Source organism: Calliphora vicina, chromosome 1 (assembly GCF_958450345.1).
Source record: "Calliphora vicina chromosome 1, idCalVici1.1, whole genome shotgun sequence".
Classification (NCBI taxonomy): domain Eukaryota; kingdom Metazoa; phylum Arthropoda; class Insecta; order Diptera; family Calliphoridae; genus Calliphora; species Calliphora vicina.
This window is the reverse complement of record NC_088780.1, coordinates 52,299,523-52,323,154: the sequence shown is the minus strand read 5'-3', so window position 1 is coordinate 52,323,154 and position 23,632 is coordinate 52,299,523. Positions and strand designations below refer to the sequence as shown.

At 31.5% G+C, this 23,632-nt stretch overlaps 1 protein-coding gene across 1 annotated transcript in view; it reads right to left on the bottom strand.

Annotated features, from left to right (window-relative positions):
- The window catches only part of LOC135964186 (uncharacterized), a 32,586-nt gene extending 11,464 nt beyond the window's left edge, over positions 1–21,122 (bottom strand). Inside the window, exons 1-6 of the mRNA XM_065516305.1 lie at positions 20,864–21,122; positions 12,780–13,059; positions 12,177–12,703; positions 11,737–12,111; positions 11,524–11,674; positions 5,173–5,697 (exon numbers count right to left, since the gene is read on the bottom strand). Of these exons, the coding sequence (XP_065372377.1) occupies positions 5,173–5,697; positions 11,524–11,674; positions 11,737–12,111; positions 12,177–12,703; positions 12,780–13,059; positions 20,864–20,942 (1,937 nt within the window). The 5' untranslated portion in view covers positions 20,943–21,122. The remainder of the gene's footprint in view (positions 1–5,172; positions 5,698–11,523; positions 11,675–11,736; positions 12,112–12,176; positions 12,704–12,779; positions 13,060–20,863) is intronic.
- Between the last annotated feature and the right edge of the window lie 2,510 nt (positions 21,123–23,632).

Here is a 23,632-nt window from a genome sequence, read left to right as displayed (position 1 = left end):
ACTTTTTTCAGCAAAAAGTCGATTGTTCGAACAATCGACTTAGAGGACCCTAATATGTACATGATTTATACAGCAATATATCCCTAAGGTCCCGGTTCGCTTGACCATTGGCCCACAAGTGGCTGATATATAAGCAAAACTACACGACTACCTCAGTGTTAGATCTATTTTTAATATATGTATATGGGAGCCGATATTCACCAAATTTTTTGAATACAAATTATTGATCTGTCTAATATTTTGGTTGAATAAATGGGAGGTATGACCTAATGAGCTTATCGCCATATTATATTATATTGTAAAGTGATTTCTAAGTATTTGAGGGCTATTTTTGTAGAATTTCATTAAAATAACTCAATTAACAAGAGTAGACCTTTTTATGGAGTTATGGTGAATTATTGACCGATATTTAAAAAATCTTGTCATATGATTCCTGGATACAAATTACAGATTGGTGTTAAATTTAGGATCAGTACAGAAGATTTTTTTGGATATTTGTGTAGGTTAATGTGTTTTCAGGAAGTGGTTCTTATATGGAGGTTATAACTAATTATGTGCCGGCCGATCATTATAAAATTTGGTACAGTGATTTTTATATATAATCATATTTTTTTTCGAATATAAACTTGATAACTATATTTGTAAAAAATTCATTAGGATTTTACTGATTTTCGGCAACTATGACCAATAATCGGCCAATCTTCATAAAATTTGGTACCGTGATTTCAAAATATATGAGTATTATTATTTTAGCATGATTAAGGTATTTATAAGAGATTTATGCGCACTTAACTGATTTTCGGAAGTATGCCTTATATGGGAGCTATGATCAAATATTGACCGATATTCACAGAAACCTGTAATATGATTTTAAAGTATAAATTACGGATCTGTGTAGAATTGAGGTTCGATATTGATATTTTTTTTAGATATTTATGCATGTTAATGTGTTTTTCGGAAGTGGTCCTTATTTGGGAGCTATAACCAATTATGGGCCGATTTTCATGGAATTTGTTACAGAGATTTTGGTATATATGGGGATTATTTATGTGGAATTTCAAATTGATAGCAAGATTTATGCTTGTTTAAGTGATTTTCGAAAGTGAATTTTATATGGGGGTATGGTCAATTATGGGCCGATCCACAAAACATTTAGTGTTGTGATTTCTTTCAGCACAAAATAATTTTTTTCTGATTTTTGTATGGATAATGCAATTCTGTAGGCATTTATAGAAGGTTTAGAAAAGTTTTTTTTGGAAATAATTCGATATCTCGGGAACTATTAGAGATATTATTACGAAAATTCAGATGATTGGAGCTGTTATCGAGTTAATTTACGTTTGTTCAGCTTCCTAGCGCTAATAGAGGCCAATGCGTAACGCCTCAAATTTGGTCACCTCGAGTCTCAAATTTTGTAGGTTATATCTATTAGTTGAAGAGATATTCAGGTTTATTGATTAATTTTTTTTAATTTTGCTCCATCTTTTTATGGTGGGCCTACAGACGGTCGAAATTTATTTAGTTTGCCGCTTGAACAACGCTACCAAGTTATCCAAATTTATGTTTCAAAATTGTGTTGAGCGTTGAGGGTACTTTTAGCTTAACGGGTTTGTTAAAAAAAAATCCCGCATATGGAGTAAGACCAATCCACAACAGACCCTAAAGATTCCATTGTATCCAGAAACAATGCTGCGGCGGAAATAGATTTGACTCCAAAGCACAGTAGTATAGAAAACAAGTAAGAGTGCTATATTCGGCTATGCCGAATCTTATATACCCTTCACCTTTGTTGTGGATGCATTATTATTTTTTATAATTAGTATATATGTATGTACATTGCCCACTTTCAGCGTACAGCATCCTAAATTTATCAAGAACACAAAAAACAACAACAACGCCAAACGAAACAGAACACCAAAAGAAAAAACAAAAACAAAATACGCAAGGCAATGAAACCAACACACATCCAAACATACGTTTAATTGTATAAAAAACAACAACAACGCCAAAAGAAACAAAACACAAAAGAAAAACAAAATACGCAAAGCATGCACATTCAAACATACGATTTGTTGATTTTTTGTCAAAAAATCCAACACACAACCAAACATACGTTTAATTGTATAAAAAACAACAACAACGCCAAAAGAAACAAAACACAAAAAAAAACAAAATACGCAAAGCTTGCACATCCACACAACCAAACAAACGGTTAGTTGTATAAAAAACAACAACAACGCCAAAAGAAACAAAACACAAAAAAAAACAAAATACGCATAGCTTGCACATCCAACCATACGTTTTGTTGTTTTTTTCTCAAAGCATGCAATACATTGTGTTTTTTGATGAAATTTTCAGAGGTTGTCTCGGATTTTTGCTCATATCTCCGTTATTTATGGACGGATTTTGCTGATTTTAAATAGCAAAATTCTCGAAAGTATGTCTGACAGAATTGTTGAAGATTTGGATCCCGGAGATATCTGGGGCCTTCAGAAAATTGATTTCAACAGACAGACAGACAGACAGACAGACAGACAGACAGACGGACAGACAGACAGACAGACAGACGGACATGGCTTAATCGACTCCGCTATCTATAAGGATCCAGAATATATATACTTTATAGGGTCGGAAATGAAAAATGTAGAAATTACAAACGGAATGACAAACTTATATATACCCTTCTCACGAAGCTGAAGGGTATAAAAAGGAAATAAATCTGTAACTTCTAAAAGAAGAACTGTTATCGAGTTTAAGTTTTGAATTTGGATTGCAAGGGTCCCCAAAGCTATCAATTATCTCTTATAACTTAGGATATATTCGCATTTGAAAAATTTCTAAGAAGATGTATTAGGAACTTATTCTTTTTGAAAAGCCAACTTTACACTAAATATCATAAATGAAAACAAATTAAAAAAATGTTGATACTGAGGGGACCAGGTCTATCCAAAAAATGCCTATTTTTTATGTGAAATTCAACTTTAGGGCAAATTCTCAAATCGCATAGTCGATATCAAAAAAGAGTAACCTACTTTAGATGGCCAAATATGTTTTTAACTGTTTTGTAGGGGGTTCCGATATCCCCGCCTCTGGTATGGATATTAGAGCTAAAAAACTAAAAAATCCCAATTTTGGGATTTTTCCAAATTTTTTGGGGAATTGCATTTCATTAAAAAATTTTCATAAATAAATATTTAATTTTAAATTGAAAATTTTGTATCTATTAGGGTATTCAATCGATTAACCGTTAATCGGTTAACCGATTAATTTTGGACGGTTAACTGTTCGAATAATTTAAAATTGCCGATTTTCAAATAACAAATAAACCGATTAATTTGTATCGATTAACCGATTAACCGAAATTCCTTTTTTTGCACTTTAACATACATACATACATATATTTTTGTATTTATTTTTCCGTTTAATTCAAATACAAATTACAAATTAAAATTAGATATTTTTTTGAACATCCAATAAACATGTTTAGTGAGTATAACAACTGACATATTTAATTTAAATGTATTTGAAACTTTGTTTGTATTTACATGTTATAGACGAAACTTTCTTTTTAAATGAGTCTTTTATCAGAATTAAACAACTATTTAAAGTATTCAAAATCTAAAACAATCCAAAAAGGACTCCAATTGTATAATTAAGGATTTTATATGCTTAGAAAAAAACTAAAAAAAGAACTGAGATATTGAATATTCTTTATCATGCTTTTGATTTCTCCAACATATACAATCAGCGAGAGAGTTTTTTCCAAGAATAATTTTATTAAATCTAAAGAAAAAAATCGTTTAAAAGAAAAACATTTAAATTGTATTCTTTTTTTAAAAGATTATTTCAGAAGATCTCACCAAAACCCTACAAATGCAAATGAACATATCGTTCATTTGCAACAACGTCATAATTCAAAAAAAGTCGTTTCGAGAAAAACGTCTTTGAATGTTTAATGACATTTTACTATTTCTTAAATAAATTTTCAACAAATCATGCGATTTCAGAAATATAAACAGTAGATGTTAATATCTTTCTAATCTGTATTTAATCCAATTTTTTACTTGTCAAATATACGAGAAGACATAAATTTTAATTTTGATGTTTACAACAAAAAAAACACTCTCACAAAAAAAAATTGACATTTTTGAAAACTGATAAAACTATATGAAAGATTATAGAACGGCACATATTTTGTATTACTCTGTTCATAAAACATGGATTTTGAGTTATGACGTTGTTGGAGCAAATGAGCGATATGTATACAAAAATGATCTCAAATACTATATTTGTTGTTTTTTATGTTTTTGTACACATAATTCGTTGTTGTATTTTCAATTTAAAATTAAAATAGAAATTATTCGGTTAATCGAATAATTTTAAATTAACCGAAATTAACCGATTAACCGAATAAATCTAAACCCCGATTAATTATTTGCTCGATTAACCGATTAAACCAGAAAACCGATTAATTGAATACCCTACTATCTATGCAAAAACTCAATAAAACGCATTTTTTTGTCATATTTTTCAAAAAAGTATTCCATGAAATTTTTAATTGTCAAAAGTTACTACATTTTTGAAAAGTAAACGAAATCCCCTATCCATTATATATATAGCATGTCTACCTTATGTTTTTATGTGGCAAATTAATTGGGGAAAACTTAACAACTCGCAGAGAATTTACATCTTTGTGCATGTGTGTCGTTTAGAAGTTACAGATTTATTTCCCTCTATTTTTTTTTCTATACCACTGTGCAACGATGAAATCATCTCAGAATAAATACATATTTTGATGACCTTTTTTGGAAGGGATAAATAAATTGTGAAAATGTTGGGCAAAGTGCATAGAGTTTAAAGGAGACTTAATTTGTATATATAATTTTGAATCCAAAAATCTGTGTTTGATTTAAAAAGGCACGCACTTTTTACCCACCTCGTATGTACAGAAATTTGTATCCCAGATATATGTAAAATTAGTTATAAATTTAAATCCACGCCCACTTAAAAGTAGGCGTTGCTAATATTCCGAATATAAATATCCAAGTAGGCATATCTCAATTATGATGGCATCTTCTATCAACTTCTGAATAATTAAAATGTATTAAGTTATCTTTATTGCACATTATAATTTAAATTACACTTAAAATATAAAATTCTTACTCTAATAACTAAAAGAAAGCTCGATCTGCTTCTATAGTTTGTAACAATTTCCTCAATAAATCCGCAGCCATGTAGTGGATGTTTGTGATTGCAACATAGGATTCATCATCCAAACGTGTGCAATCGTTTTTAGTGTTTGGCGTATTACTTATGACACCCAATAGTCTATATGTAATTTCATTGTCCTCCAAATTCTTGTCCTCTTTAAAAAAACCGGCGCCACTGTCACCCCGGCACACCGAAGCACCCTCGTTACTGAAAATGCAAAATTTATCATCTGCCACAGGTGCGTCCGGTGGACTTTTTTCTCTACAATCATGATAGGCTAACGTTATCATTTTGAGTCTCTCCAATTGATTTTTTAGGCCATAACCGGTAACGAATCCATTCTCATTGGACAGCACATACTTTGAGGCGGTGTTACGAATTATTTTTGGTAGGCAAATCGAGGCAATAGTTTCGGTATATCTTAAGGCAGTTTTTAATTTAACAAAGGCAATATCCTCTCTTTGGCGTCCATTTTTACCGCGATATCTGGGGGAAAAAATAATAAAATCATTAATACAGAATTTGATGGAGTGATTAATTTCATAAAACTTTAAATGGCTTATGTCGAAATTTCTGATAATTCTCATGATTGACAGATCCACCCAAACGTTGGTAGAAAGATAAAACTTGTTTATGTCCATTTTAATCATAATATCAATTATTATTTATTATTATGAATGTTGAAGTCATTTTCTGATGGGAACCTTGTATAGGGACTAGGGACTAATGTTGCCCGATTTTCGTCATACTTTACAGTATAATTTCAGAATACATAGAACTAATTTGTGCAAACTTTATCAGGATTGAATATGGTTACGAATTGCGATATGGATATACATACATACATAAAATTTGTCCATCGTAACGAATCTGAATATTGTAACTTTAAGAAGAAAACTTATAAAGAAATTCCCGAAAAACATTTCCCGAAAATATCCCAAAAAATATTTTCCCCGCCTAGAACCTTAGCATAATCAACATATTTATGATTGCTCAAACAGTATTCCTGGTGCTCATTTGTATTGGGGCTAAGTGAAATCATGGACCGATATTTCCCATTTTCGATACCAAACAAACCTCATCAACAGAGAGTATTTACCCAGTAAGGTCCTTTCGTTTGGGTTCTATAGTGTTTTCAATAGACAGACAGATCGCTTATGCTGACGAAGTTGTGGCATTTATATCTAGTAAAATAGCTGTATGGAATCTGCACTAAGTACACTGAGTGAGTGGATTGTTTCGAGTGGACTTAGTGTGAATCCCCAAAAAACGGAACTGGTTCTCTTCATAAGTATGTATAAAATCGATCATTTTAGACCCCCTAGACAGAATGGAATTGGTCTTGAAATCAGTGATAATGCAAAATACCTTGACATCATTCTAGATTATCTTGGAACCTGAATATTCCAACGCCAACCGCCACGGTGAATAGAGGGTTGGCTTCATAAATTTTTTTGCAAAAATTATAAGGAGTGGTCGTAGAGTGCTGAAATTTCGCACCGAGAATTATATGGACTAAATTAAGAAAAAAGTAAAATTTTATCAAAATCGACCACGCCCACTGCCCATACAATCCAAATAGATTTGTTCGCATAAAATTTTTCTTATCCAAGCAAAAGTCTAGAAATTTGGTACATATATTTTCTGAAACAAAACAAGAACGTATGCTAATTTTTATTAAAATCGGGCATGCCCACCGCATAGAGAATTATATGGACTAAATTAAGAAAAAAATTTAATTTTATCAAAATCGTCCATGCTCAACGCCCATAATCCAAATAGATTTTTTCGCATAAAATTGTTTATATTCAAGCAAAAGTCTACACAGAGAAAACAGATTCGTCATAGCAACCGAATTTGCACATATAGAATTTTTCGATTCTATCAACAGAAAATCAATTGATAAAGAAGAATTTCGCTTGAAGCAACCAAACTTTTGTTACCCCTTCTAAAATATTGTAGCCACAATTGTAAAATTCGGTTACTAAGGTAGAATCATTCGATTGGCAACAAATTCAGTTGCTACCACGAATCAGTTTTCTCTGTGTAGAAATTTGGTACATACATTTATCCAAAATCAAAAATAAAATAATTTTTAGAGACTTATAGATTTGGGCATATCTTCTTAACGGTTTATGATATCTCCATAATTTTTTTTTGTATTTATGGAGAAACGTTATATTTTTCAAATATGTTAAAGGTAAATAAATGGCATTATTAGGAAAATTATACATATATAAACCACTGAATTGTGGAAAATATAAGTAAATTTTTGCTTAACACCCTAGCATGGAGTTTACTTCAATTTTTTAAAAATTAAATAAATTTGTTTTTAAAACTATAAGCGTACATTTCAGTAAACTAACCACTTCACTTCACAAAAAAACTTGAAATGAGGTGTTTTTTATGATGATGGCTGAGGAGGCGATTGATCCCTTTTCTGGTAGTTCCCTTGCAAAATGTAGGATGGTTTTACAGCAAAAACTGTGTATACGATGTCGGCAGGACGAATCGGTGGCATGTCACAGTGTCCATTGACATAATGTTCATGGACATTATGTCACTCCTAAAGGTGACATTATGTCCATTGCCATTATGTCATTTCGGTAGTGTCATAATGTCCATGTGTAATGTGTTGTAAAGTCCATGGACATAATGACACTTTTGGAGTGACATAATATCCATGATATTTAAAAAATAAATTAAATAACTACACTAAGAGAAATATGACGATCTAAATTTTAGAAAAAAATTCTTGAATGTAGATTGCAATATTTTTCATGTTTTAATCTTAAATTATGGTCAGTAAGATTTAAGTTCTCAAATTTAAGAATAATTTCTTGATTTCTAGAACGCATTCTAAAAATCAAGAACATAATCTGAATTTTAAGATTGTATTTTTGAATTTAAGAACATATTCTCAAAGTTTAGATTGAATTCTTGATTTTTTAGAAATTTGATAATAATGAAAGCTTGTTGAGTTATAAATTGCAAAACGCTGATCGAAGTAGACGTGTTTAAAAAAAATATTTAATTAATAATAGAAAATCAGAACTCAGACGAACTAGTTCTTATAAGTATATCTGTGAGTGAAGATTTCTTGACGCTGTCTGATGGACAATATCATATGAGCAGAACGCCGTAAGAAAGGATACACTTTGATACTTGGCCGATATTTGCGAAGTTTTTCCCACTGAGAATGAACTTAAGGTAATTTCGTTATAGATTTTATTACAAAATTATTATTAAAGCTGCATCATTCAACAACAATAGCCTAGATACAAGCTCATCTCGTTTGGATGAAGAAGAAATTGCTGAAATGGGATCAACAAATCAAATGCAAAGTTCTGAAATTGATGAATCAGTTGCAGCTGCTTATAAACTATACTTGAGCAGAGATAGCGCTGATTGGGAGGAAGTTTGTCATAAATGGAAACTCACATACAGTGTGCTCCAGAAAGATTTGGCAAAAATAGGAAGTCTTGAGTTACCACGAAGGTGGCCAAAAATAAGTCATTCAAGAGCGCCGGAATTGGTGACAAAGTTGTTTTCGATTGTTACTTTCAGATTAAGTTATTTTCCCTTACAAATTTCAGATTAAAATTGACTTTCAAATTATGTACCCAGGAAAAGATCAATTTTGTTAATTCAAAACGAAGAAGTTTATGTTATTTGCAACGCAATCCTTAAAAGAGTTCGATAAACACTTCCAATCCTATGAAGTTGGTTCTTTACTTAGTAAAATTTATATTATTAAAATTTCTGATTTTGTTAGCCTTCCTTTTCATTTATATCCAATCAATAATGGAAGGCCAAAGTTGATATAATTTTAAGTATGTATTATAATATAATTGCGTTTTTTTTAAATACATAAATATGTAAATATAATAATACATTAAATATAAATACAAATATAAGACATTTACATATTTCGACATTCTAATTCAATTTGTTTAATATTAATTCTTAAGATTAAATTCTTAACAATTTAAGAATACAATCTTAAATTAAGATTTTTAACAAGACTACGTTCTTAAAACCGATCTCAAATCAAGAACTTCGTTAAGATTACATTCTTAAATTTTGCAAAATGTATTCTTAATTTAAGATTGTAAATAATAACACAATCTTAAATACGATCTTAAAATAAGCAACCGTAAAAAAATAAGATTTTATTCTTGAATTAAGAATTTTCGCATTTAACAGACAATTAAGATTGAAATGCTTTGATTTTTGGACGTAAAATCTTTATTTTAGCACGTTTTTTCCCTTAGTGTATTTATGTTGTAAATTTAAAGTAGTAATAAGACGATAGTTACGATTTTTAGTTATTATCTGAATTTTGTGGAGTTCAGACGTCACAAATTTAAAGTTAAAAAAAAGTAAAATTGTTAAAGAAGTATAAATAACTAGCTGTCCCGGCAAACGTTGTTCTGCAATAGCTCACACAAAGTTTGAAGACTTCCTCTATAATAGTACTCCAGATATGCAATAATAAATTTTTACTTTGTATGTGAGGTGCCATGTCCACTGTACTTATATAGGTCAATTATGAATCTAAACCATCCAGGGACACACTAAAACACACACACAAAAAATTTCATCTAAATCGGCCCAGCCTTTAAGGAGGAGTTCAGTTACTAACACACGTACAGAAGAATTATATATATAAAAGATAATGTAAAATAAAAAAAGAAAGTACAATAAAAAATTTAAGAACTTTCACTCCAAAAAAAATATTTTTTAATAATTTATTTACAAGAAATACTTTATTTAGCGAAGCCGCCTGCCGCGTTCTATGGAGGAGAAAGTCCCTAAGAGCGGCCGCCATGCAGAAAAACTTTATTTGCAAAGACAAGTTTTTTTTCACTCAGTAGCATGGCGATCAAAGACAAAGGTTTTTATTTCTTCTCCATGGAACGCGGCAGGCGGCTTCGCTATATGAAGCTTTCTAATATATGAAAATGTAAACTGTTACTGGGATCTTGATTTGTTCCAAAAATTTTATAAAAATGAGTTTATCTAAAAAATATATAAGCAAATTGACATAGTGTCCATGGACATTATGACACTACCGAATTGACATAATGTCCATGGACATAATGTCATAATGGGGTGTCATAATGTCCATGGATATTATGTCAATGGACACTGTGACACTGTCGTGAGCAAATATGGCTAATTGTTTCTTTTATTACAGGACACTGCATAATTGAGACATAGGCTGACTTCATAAACGCATTTTGCAAAGCAACACTGCAATGCATAGTGTTCATAAACGCAATAGATTTTGTTTTGGCAATGTCACAAGTTCATTATTGTATGGCAATGCTTGTCCATGCGCAGCATCTGTCAAATTTGTGAACTGTTTTTTTATGATTCTTTACAAAACATTTATGAATGTCACAAAGTATTGCTTTGCCTTGTAATTGCTTTGCAATACTGCGTTTATGAAGTCGGCCATATTCTAGAAGAATTGGCTTACGGTTTAACGACTACTGTAGAAGCTGTCGAAAGGAAGAAAATGAGGAGACTATGTCCCACCTATTCCACCAATGGCTGGCTCTGACAAACTTGAGGGAACGTATTTTTGGAACCACCTTCTTCTTGTGTTTACATGAATTATCAAGGATGAATCTTAGACGCATCCATTCTTTCATCAGACAATCTGGTCGGTTTACCTTGAAAACAACGGATTTAGTATAAGTATCCTGCTGTGTACTTCTTGGGTATCACAATGGGATCATATTTGAATGGACCCAAGAGAGCTGCTTGAAAAGTGGCTTCCCATGGAACCTAACCTATCTTTCGGCACTTATTACATACTAATTAAATTAAAATTTAAAGATAGTCCCTTTAAACTGTTTTTTTTTTTTTGCTTTTAAGAAATTACAGTAACATTTCTGTATTTTTTTCCTATTCAACTCATCCTGAAAAAGTTTCAAGGGTTTTATTTTTTATTCACGGTTGGCATATTTATGGAATTGTCCATATATTGATTATGTGTGCTTTATAATTGAGAAAAATCTTTAGAAAATGGAAGATATCTTTTTTGCTATCCCTTGACCTAAATCAATTTGTTTGGTTCAATATCCAGTGATCAAAAGAAAATTATTTTTTATTCAATTATATTGAAACTAGTGTACATAATAGATTAGGCTGAGCAATTAAGCGGGTGAATCAATTAATATATTAAAAAAAGGGTAAACTATTTATCGTATCAAAATACGAAAATACATCATTGCAATGATCCATCATAGGTTGTGAATCCCTTCAATGTCTGACATAAAATAAAAACAAAGTCTCACTTACTCTCCTGGAATGTGTATTTCCTCAACCTGTACCACTTGCGTGTACTCATTCTGTATTGTTGTAAAGTTGCTCGTACTTTGGCCAGCAATAATTGTATATTCTGTATAATTTCTCAATGTCAAAGTTGGCTCATCCCAAAAGCAATGTGCGGCTGAAACAAGAATCAAATAAATACGAGCTTCCTGGGTCTTCAACTACTCAACAATCACTCACCTGTTATGACAACGCTAGGCGAAACTATTGAACCGCTACAAATGTAATCGAAATTAACGCTGTTATTCTCATGAATGGACACATGCCATGGCGCCGAACTGGATTTAATTGGAACACCATTTTTAGACAACGCCTCCAAATTGGGGGCAACTCGTCCACAATTGTGTTCGCAAGGTTTAGGACTATTATCGAAGGTACCATCAGTTAAACATTTTATATACTGAGGATTATTCGGGGTGCGAGTGTAACCAAAGCCACAATTGATTTGAATTTCCGTACCAGGTCGAATTCTTTTCGGGCACTCCACAAAACGAGTTCTATAATCACAAACAGCACGCAAAGAAACGCCCCGCAAAAGTGAGCCATCACAGTAGCCTAAACATTATTGAGGACACTGTTACAAAACTAATTTAAACAACAATATTACACAAAACACTTACCAACACATGAGGGAAAATCAAAATTCCATTTACCATTTTGACAGAAAAGACTAGGCTGTCCTCTCAAGGTATATTTGTGTTGGCACTGCATATGAATGATTTCATAATCTTCAACAAATGACCCCAATGGAATTGTTTCATTTCGAGGATGTAGCTTAAATATCAAGTCCTGTAATTGGGGTATATTAGGTATAACACATCTGATATATTGTACTGGTGTAGGTGTAGGTTTAGGAGTTGGTATTGGTGTGGGTGTTACACCAATTAAATTAGTCTGTTTTCGCGGCGTATTACACAACTCCCAGGCTTCATCAGAACCATCAGCGCATTCTTTGATGCCATTACATTTAGCATTGCCGCTAATGCAGGCGCCATAGCCACATTGAAAACCAAACGAAATACAGCCAAAGTTAATGCATAGTGCCAGCGATTCATCAGAACCATCCTTGCAATGTACTCGGCCATCGCAAAGATTAATTGAGTTTATGCATTCTTTAGAATTTACACACTGTATTTCATTGTCGGAGCTATAATCATTTAAAATACCATAATATGAATGAGAAAGTGTTAATGGCATCATTTCTTTTAAAATATCTAACTTACCATATACCTTGAAAGTCCGAATCATCTTGTTTTGTACATATCAATTCATCCGAATTATCAGCACAATCCTGCACGCCATTGCATTTGGCTTTGCCGTCTATGCAAGCTCCGTAGGCACAACTAAAGGCAAAGTTTTGACAAGTCTCTTGGAACTGTATACAATTCTCAGCAATTTCATCCGATCGGTCACGACAATCGACCTTGCCATCACATAATTTATCATCTTGTATGCACTGTCCATTGTCGCATGCCCAATCATTGCTGCTGCATTGGGAGCGGGCTAATTAGTTACAAACGTACATATATTTAAATGACTCTTTAACTGCATACATATTGTTTGAGTTTGCGGAAATCGTTAACACAAGTTGAGAGACGAGAGAGTGAGCGTAAGAGAGATTGTGAGTTTTACTGTTCAGAGCATTCAAAAAAAATCGACTTAATTTATTAACAAAAAAGCGTAAAGTCCTTTTTGAATATTTTGATCTGTCAGCGGAACATTTTTAATAGTTTGAAATAAAAATGTGTGTACATACTTATGCCTTTAACTGTATATTGCACAGATTTCCTCCTAACACCTGATCACATTTGCAACAAAATACCAATTGATCAATTATTATCTGACTACATATTATCAGCCTCTCTCAACTATGTTCCTTTTACTTGGTAAATACTAACAAAATAAGTAACGAGTATCCGAAAGAATTTAACCCAACCAACACAAAATTGGTTTCGTTTACCATAAAGAGCTATATTCAGACTACCATGGTTGCGGTACTCATAATTTCCGAAATATTCAATTCTCAAAGTTATCATGTAAACTGTAAACTCCCAAGTGCTCGTTTCTGATCGTTTCTGATCTATCTGCATAGACCTGCGACTTTACATATCCTTAGAGAAAATAATCTAATGGAGTCAAATAGCATGGACGAGGTGGCCAGTTAACATGTCCATTTTTTGAAATTATTTGTTCGCCAAATCCAGATGAAACCACATGTCTACAATACCTTCCAATGTTAATAATGCCTTAAAATGATCTCCATTGATTGTAACGTCCTGATCATCGTTATTTGTCACAAAAATAATGGACTAATGTGTCCACCCACCCATAATGCTCACCCATAATGGTTTTCTGCATATAATGGTGTTGCCACAATTGCTTGAAGTTTATCATCGCTCCAAAAGCGGCAATTATATTTATTGGCATAGCCATTTAAACAAAAGTGTGCTTCATCACTGAACATAATTTTCAAATTTTCAAAGGGTGAGTGAAAATTTCAACTCCAGGTTATGAAATGTAAGCGCTAGCCGCGGCTGCCACATTCCCGAAATCATATTTAAAAATTAATTCTAATTAATAAAGCCAATTGGACAGATATTAAAAACGCTTTTCTCTGTTTTATTATACCCTTCACCATGAGTGGCTGGGGTATATATAAGTTTGTCATTCCGTTTGTAATTTCTACATTTTTCATTTGCTCCCTACAAAGTATATGTATATATTCTGGATCGTTATATAGGGAAGTCCGTCTATATGTTGAAATCAACTTTCCATAGCCCCCAAATAACTTACATACATACATGATTCATACATCAATATATCGCTAATTCTTCCGGCTCGGTTGCTATTTAAAATCGACAATATCGGCCCAGAAATGGCTCATATATAAAGAAAAACCGGGAAAACCTCGATTATTGGCCATTTTTTATCTATATCTGGATTACTAAGTCATTAATATAGGCAATATGGATAGCTAATGAGAGATATTTCAAAGTCCATTGCAACGATGTATATAAGGCAATAGTAAGTTGGACCTGCAATGGGTCAAAATCGAGAAAAATATTTTTAACCCGAATTTTTTTTCATGAAAAAAATGTTTTTGTCTAAATTCTTTTTCAAAAATGTTTTTTTTTAAATTTAAAAAAAACTAAAAAAACAAGTAAGAGAGCTATATTCGGCTTTGCCGAATCTTATATAACCTTCCCCAAATTATACTACAAAATACAAATTTTAAATATTTTTAGGTAAACAAAATTTTTTTTTTTTAATTTTCTGTAAAATTTTTTTTTTTCGAATTTTTTTTTTTAAATTTTAAATATAATTTTTTTTTTTTTATGAAAAAAAAAAATTCGGGTTAAAAAATATTTTTTCCGATTTTGATCCATTGTAGGTCCAACTTGCTATGGTCTTATATACATACGTCGTTGCAAAGGTCTTTGAAATATCTATCATTAGATATCCATATTGTCTATATTAATGACTAAGTAATCCAGATATATGTCAAATATTGAGGTTGTCCTGGTTTTTTTCCTCATATCTCAGCCATTTGTGGACCGATTTTGCTGATTTTAAATAGGAAACTTCTCGAAAGCATGTCTGACAGAATTATTCAAGATTTGGATCCCGAGGATATCTGTGGTCTTCAGAACATGGCTTAATCGACTCCGCTATCTATAAGGAACCAGAATATATATGGGGCATTTCATGTCAAGTGAACCAACTTTTGAAATCGATGTCTTCCGATCGGGATGAAATTTGCACCAAGGTTAGCTCTATTGGATAGTAACTCAGACACAATTTTTCAACAACATCGGTCGAGAACTCTCTGAGTTATAGGGGGTAAAATTTTGACAATTTGGTCAAACAGGGGTTTTTTCTTATCCATGTAACTTATTACCTATTGTTCTTAGCAAAATGTGTCCCAAATAGTATAGATAGCTATTTCTTCGATCTTTCGAAAAAAAATATTTAAAAAAAAAAAAAAAAAATTTTTAATATTTTTTTTCCGAAATCAAAAACTTTTTTGACTTTTTTTTAAAATACGTCCTTTTTTTTTTTTTTTTTTTTTTTCTTAAAATAAAGTTTAGATATTTTCCTTGAACACCTACTTGGTCGCTTAGTGGGATGCGAGTGGGATATCTATCAAAATAAATATTTTGTAACTCAAAACATAAAATTTTTGACTTTTTTTGCAAAATCAAAAACTTTGTTGACTTTTTTTTTCAAAATGGACCCTTTTTTAATCTTTTTTTTTAGGTCAAACAAAAGCTTAGATATTATCCTTGAAGACCCTTTTGGTCGCTTAGTGGGATGCGAGTGGGATATCTATCAAAATAAATATTTTTTAACTCAAGACTTACAATTTTTGACTTTTTTTTTTGCAAAATCAAAATTTTTTTCCAATATGGGCCCTTTTTTAATTTTTTTTTTTGCTCAAAAGAAAGCCTAGGTCCATTCCTTTAAGATATTTTTAGTCCCTTAGTGGGATGCGAGTGGGATATCTATCAAAATAAATGTTTTAACACAAAAATTGTATGTCTTGAGTTACAAAACATTTATTTTGATATATATCCCACTCGCATCCCACTAAGCGATCAAAACCATCTTAAAGGAATAGGCCTAAGCTTCCTTTATAGCAAAAAAAAAAATTACAAAAAGGGCCCATTTTAAAAAAAAGTCAAAAAAGTTTTTGATTTTGCCAAAAAATCAAAAATTGTATATCTTGAGTTACAAAATATTTATTTTGATAGATATCACACTCGTATCCCACTAAGGGACCTAAAATATCTTAAAGGAATGGACCTAAGCTTTCTTTTGACTAAAAAAAAATTTTTAAAAAAGGGCCCATTTTGAAATAAAATTCGAATTTGCAAAAAAAAAGTCAATAATTGAATGTCTTGAGTTACAACATTTTTATTTTAATAGATATCCTACTCACATCTTCCTAAGTGACAAAATAGGTCTTAAAGGAAAAGACCTAAGCATTCTTTTGAGCAAAAAAAAATTTTTAAAAAAAAGTCCCATATTGGAAAAAAATTTAGATTTTGCAAAAAAAAATTAAAAAATTGTTACAAAATATTTATTTTGATAGATATGCCACTCGCATCCCACTAAGGGACTAAAAATATCTTAAAGGAATGGACCTAGGCTTTCTTTTGAGCAAAAAAAAAAATTAAAAAAGGGCCCATATTGGAAAAAAATTTTGATTTTGCAAAAAAAAATTAAAAAATTGTATGTCTTGCGTTACAAAATATTTATTTTGATAGATATCCCACTCGCATCCCACTAAGGGACTAAAAATATCTTAAAGGAATGGACCTAAGCTTTCTTTTGACTACAAAAAAAATTTTAAAAAAAGGGCCCATTTGGAAAAAAAATCGTATTTGCAAAAAAAAAAGTCAAAAATTGTAAGTCTTGAGTTAAAAAATATTTATTTTGATAGATATCCCACTCGCATCCAACTAAGCGACCAAAAGGGTCTTCAAGGATAATATCTAAGCTTTTGTTTGACCTAAAAAAAAAGATTAAAAAAGGGTCCATTTTGAAAAAAAAAAGTCAACAAAGTTTTTGATTTTGCAAAAAAAGTCAAAAATTTTATGTTTTGAGTTACAAAATATTTATTTTGATAGATATCCCACTCGCATCCCACTAAGCGACCAAGTAGGTGTTCAAGGAAAATATCTAAACTTTATTTTAAGAAAAAAAAAAAAAAAAAGGACGTATTTTAAAAAAAAGTCAAAAAAGTTTTTGATTTCGGAAAAAAAATATTAAAAACTTTTTTTTTTTTTTTTTTAAATATTTTTTTTCGAAAGATCGAAGAAATAGCTATCTATACTATTTGGGACACATTTTGCTAAGAACAATAGGTAATAAGTTACATGGATAAGAAAAAACCCCTGTTTGACCAAATTGTCAAAATTTTACCCCCTATAACTCAGAGAGTTCTCGACCGATGTTGTTGAAAAATTGTGTCTGAGTTACTATCCAATAGAGCTAACCTTGGTGCAAATTTCATCCCGATCGGAAGACATCGATTTCAAAAGTTGGTTCACTTGACATGAAATGCCCCATATACATACTTTATAGGGTCTTAAAATTCTCACGAAGTTGAAGGGTACAAAAATTGGAAAAAAAAACTTTTTCAAAAAAATTTCGAAAAAAAATTATAAGAATATATGTTTCAATTTAAAGTTCTCCGCTTTTATAAAAAACGTGACCTTGGAATTTAGTCTTATAAAAATGTAATCTTAATTATATAACATTTAATCTTAAATTTAATGTTTTCCTAACATTAATGCAAAATAATAATCGCAGAATTGTCTAACATTTTCATGTTGAAATTGGGAAAATCCAAATTGATAAAAACCAAATTGAAATTCAGAATAGCAAACTAATATTGAGATAAAACCAATTGTAATTGAGAAATTAATATTGAATACATTTTGGCATCCTGTATATGATATGAAACGCTTTTGTAATGTCCTGGAATAACATATCAGCAGCTTTTTAACCCTCTTATCAAAACCGTTAGAATACAGAATATTCTTTAAAATCAAACTGGTATTAATACACAATACTGTTACTTTCGATGTACTTAATACATATAGAATTAGTTTGAAGATTATTTTCTAAAATATTTTTTTAATAATTGTTGTCGGCCACGAATGCGGAAATTCGACCTCAACCGGAATTATGAAAATACAATTTCGGTATTCATCAGCATTAAACTCAGGGGCTCGTGGTAGAGGACTATATACTCATGGTATTTTTAAATTGATAACATAAATAACCTTTTGGAGCTCCCAAATATACCTAAATATTTCTAATAATGTTCTGAATTGAATTTTTCTAACTTTTGTATATTAGACATGACAACTATGTACAATTATTAATTATTTCAAACAGCCTTCTGCAATTGTCTAAAAACAGATCCAGCCATAACATTTGTTGTATCTGACGAAAACCTAACAAAATCTTCCAAATGCACAAAATTGGATATAAGCCTGCTTAATAGCACAATACTAAGATCTTTCGCATTTATATAGTCGTCTCAAAAGGATATAGAGTCTAGATCCTTTTGAGATTCTAGACCTATGTTGTATTAATTACACATAAGCAACACTGTTGTTTAATAGAAAGAAACATCAGTGACATGATATGAATTTAAAGTGCTAAAAATTGGTACTACTTTCTCATATAGTACTTTATTTAGTTGCAGGGCTGAATAGTTATGAAAATAAAGTCCAACACAAGAAAATTATACATGTGACGTAGAGGATTGAAAAGTTACGAAGAATGTAACAAATGTAACCAAACAGCGTCACTGAGATGCATGAATTTTCTTATAGTTCTAAGAAAGATATTTAATTTTTATTTTTAAATAACACCAGTGTTACCAGACAAAGAAAGTCGTTGTTCCCAAAAAGTCCACATTTCAAAATTGAAATCCCAAATATTTATAAAAACACAATTTAAAAAAAAACTTAAAGTTAAATGTTAATACAAAATTTTACTTGATTATTTAGATAATGATTCAGTTGTGAGTTTTAACAAGGTTAAATTGTCCCTTTGTGATACCCTAAGGATCATGCTCAGGTCCTCAAGAGGTCCTTCATATGTCGGAATCTGATTCAATGCCGAACCAACCTGACACACAAATGAACGAATCCATCTTCCTAATATCCATACTAGATAGATCCGCTAGGCCGTTCAAATAGATAGAGCAGGGAAAAGACAGAGGAGATGTGCAACAGTTTCCTCTTCGTCCTCATCATGGCAACTTCTACAGAAGTCATTGTATGAAGTGTTCAGTCTCCTAGCATGCGCACCAATTAAGCAGTGCCCATTAAGCACGCATATCAAAATTCGTAGACAAGCCTGTGATAACCCCGTGAGGGACATTGACCTATGATGGTAAAAAACGGGCCACATGAGCCTCAATATCGAGCAATTTATCAAAATAGACCATCTGAGCTGAGCAGACTAAAACAATTTACGCTGTATGAGTGATTTACAGCAAGAAAAGCGGTAAACCGACCAACAGATCAATCTCGACGGCTTGCAAACGTGAGCCTTGTCAAAGTACACCAGAGTGACCTGGTACCCAGAATAACTCCAGGTTAGCATGTCTCGCCATCTCGTTAAGAGAAGTTCCATTCATGTACCAATCTGGATGTCGAATAGATACCAGAGAGGGATTTGATAGTAGGTTTACTGCCAGTACAAATTCGGATATTCACATAAAATAACCATCCAGCGTTCCGCCCATTTGATGACTGAAGTCTCAGCTTGAATTACACTACATTGATCCTGTAGCATGAAACATACCATTTCTGAAAACGGGGAATATAGAAGCCACCAACCACCCCAACCGCAGACGTGTAGCCATCAGTATAGATGACAAACGTGTCCCTAGAAGAAGGTAACTCTCCCGCCATAGTCTGTCAATAAAGGGTAAGGCAGTGCAGTAGTAAATGTTCACAGGTATACAAGATGTGTTTTGATATTTAAATTTTTTGATTATCAAAGTAAATAGAGTCCTGAGAACAAAAAAAGTCTCTAAATATTTTGTGTTTTTCATCAGATTCTGAAGAAAAGTGTTTAACATTTTTAATTACTGATACAAATGATTATGAAATAAAATATGATTATTCAAAACGAAAATAAGAACTATAATGTTAAAATAAAGCAATTTTCTTAAAATCTCAAAATTCCTCATAACAAAAAAATTTTGAAATCCCCATTTTGGGGACAAATCCCCTCAACTGCACTGAACACTGAACCACACATATTTAAAGTCGATCGTAGCACTCTGAAATTTATTAGTGAGTTGTTTATTGCAGCAGCACTCTCTTTCTCTCCATATATTTGTTTTGCTCTTTCTCTCCGTAATTCTCTGTTTATGAGTTTCACACAAGGCTGCCAGATAAATCAAATACTTAAGTTTTTCAAAAATTAGAGATTATGAAAATAAAATAGCTAAATTTTAAATTAAAATCATCATACAAAATTAAATTAATTTGTTTTCACTGATATTTAAATTAACAATTAATAACACTATTCATAATTTTTTGCATTTAACAATTAATTAAACGAAGATTTTCCCTTTGAAATTCAACGTAAAATAACTCACAAATATCTGGCAACACCTTTATGCGAAAATCATCTGTTTGTATCAACAAACAATTCATGGTTGAGATGGGGAAGGGGAAAAGGTGGGATTGTTACAATAAAAAAGAACCTTTTTGTTGTTTTTTTTTTATTTATTCATTGGGCATTTCCAAAAACATCTTGGCTTATCACTTACCGCCATTAAAATTCGTAAAACATAATGAAATCACAATTATCTGTATTAAATGGTGGCAAACATTTTTAGAAATTCTCATTACTAAAATTCTACAAATTATTTATAATGAAGAAGACGCAAACTTAAACCACAACAGCAGCCAAAACACATGTAGTACGAGTATTTGTTATGTAGTATAGTATATAATATTTTATTATTTCTTTTCGTTTATTTTATAAATATTTGTTAAGATCTTTGTGTTTTATTGGCGATTTATACGCGCGTTAACAAATCCCCGCTTTAAGTTGACTCAACGAACATCTCTTTAAAACTGATTTATTCAATTGAAAAACTTGTTTAAGATCGTTGAGAATTTTAATGCAAGCTGATTATATTTAAGCATTGATAACAGCTTTTGATTTAAGAGAGTATCCTCTAAATTAAATTGAAGATTTAAGAGATTTTTTTCCAAACTGAATTTCGCTTGGCAATAATTAAATTAATAAAAAATAAGTGTTTGACTGCTTTTTTATAAGAAATAAAACAAAACATAAAAGCCTTGATAACAATTTATTTGGCATTTTTTAAAAGAGATATGCCTAGGTACATTATTCAAATTATTCTATTTTTTACTCAGATGTTGTTTGCAAATTCCTTTGGATATTAATCCTGTTTGGAGAACTTACCAATATCAACAGCAGAGATGGACATTTCATTATGATTGTAGCTTTTTTGAAATAAAAATACTGTACTTACTTTACTCTACAACTATACATATTTGGAAATTAATAAATATTCAGCTGGACAAAATTATTTAAAGATCATGTCGTATGGATTTGAGGACTCTGTAGACAACATAGACAAATATGTAGCTATATTTTGAGTAAAGCACGAGTTTCTATCTCCTTCAAAACAAACAAATTATGTGTCAATATGTTCAGCATAATTTTGAAACAAAAACACTTGCGAACTCTTTGACCAATTAAAAATCAGCTTTACATAATGTTTAGCATTATTCTGACTGTTTCTAAGTTTCACCCAGCAAAAACTCTACTTACCTAGTAAGCCAGCAAGTAATAAGTATTGGAGTTATGTGATAACTACTTATTATTTGTCTGAAATAACTGTAACGACTGCCTGCAACAATTATCATTTTTATAAACATGTCGTTTTTCGGACAATGCTCGCTTCAAACGAATCAGTTGTGTTCGGTACAAGTTTTCTGATTTCAACAGCTCTCAATAGATCCCACCAAATACAGAGCATTAGATTATCGCAATGGATATTTGGCTTTTGTGGGGATTCGTTTGGTTGGCCGGGCTCCACAAACAATCGCTTATGCTTCAGGTAATCGTAATGGAACCATTTTTCATCGCAAGTAATAATTCGGTGCAAAATTTATGATGATCGGTCCATAATTAGTCATAGCTCCCATATAAGGCCTGCTTCCGAAAATCACTTTAACGAGGCGTCTAATTGTTGAAGAAATTCGTATAAAATGTACAGCAATACAAAACATTCAAATGCTGGAAAATCCAGCAGTAACCAATATATATTCCGAATAATTAAGCCATACTTTTATTGTATCACAGGAGAATGGTTTAAACGGCTGGAAAACAACTAAGTCCGTATTTATGAATCTCGATATTCTTGGCTATAAAGAAAACCTACGGAAAGAATGGATATCAGATGAGACTTGGCGTATAATCGATCAACGCAAGTTTTATCTGATCGAAATCTCGTGGTGTCAAACTCAGTCTACAGGTACAGCACAACGAACTCGACAAAATGGTCAAATGAAGCGACAAATGCTAATGGAACGCCGACATCGGCAAGGAAACACAATTAGCAGCGAAAACGCATCGTACCAACGATACGTACAGGTGTTTGAAAAAACTTACCAATGATCATGCGACCGCACAAAGGTCCTTAAGAAAACGGTACGGAGAACGTATTCCGAGGAACAACAGTGAATTTAAAGCGAAATGCTATCCTCAAATGGGAACAGTTATCAGATCAGTTGCGTAGATGAGATCACAAACTCCATCAATAGACTTAAATCCACTAAATCACCAGGTGTAGATGGAATATCTGCTGAATTATTAACTCTTTCAGTCACGCTTTTTTGTATATAAGTTTAAAATCAAAACAATTGCATTTTTACTTTGATCAAGGTTAGTTTATTATAAAAAATAAGAAAAAAATATATCAAAACATGAAAAAACCACCCCATTCCAAGGATTTTTGTGGAGTGAAGTGGTTAGTTTACTAACCACCTTGGCGGTTGGCATTAAAATTAACTATTTTTTTAACTATTAAAATTTTTGGAAATCGAATATTTTTGATTAAATTTTCTGACCAAACAACCGAAATATTAAAGTAACACTGAATTCGATGAACAGTTAACACTCTGTGCTTTTTTTTTATTGAATGCGTGAAAGTCTCTTAAAAAAACTGATTTTTTCAATATTTTCAAATTAATTGGTCAATTCACAAGGTCTCTTATCAGTCATAATGTCCTAACATATCCCGACTTGGCAGCTCGGCTTAACCGACTCTTAGGCATTCGACGCAGGTCTCTGCAAGTTGGTTACGATAACACAATAAACATAGCATACAGAGTAGTATTATTTTAGGACATTTTTTGCTTGAAAAACAATAAAAACCATTGTGAAATATTAGGACATTATGATAATATGACATGATAAGACACCTTGTGAATGGACCAAATATCGGCAAATTTTTCAAAAAATCATAAACGATGACTACAAAAAAATAATTGTTAGCAAA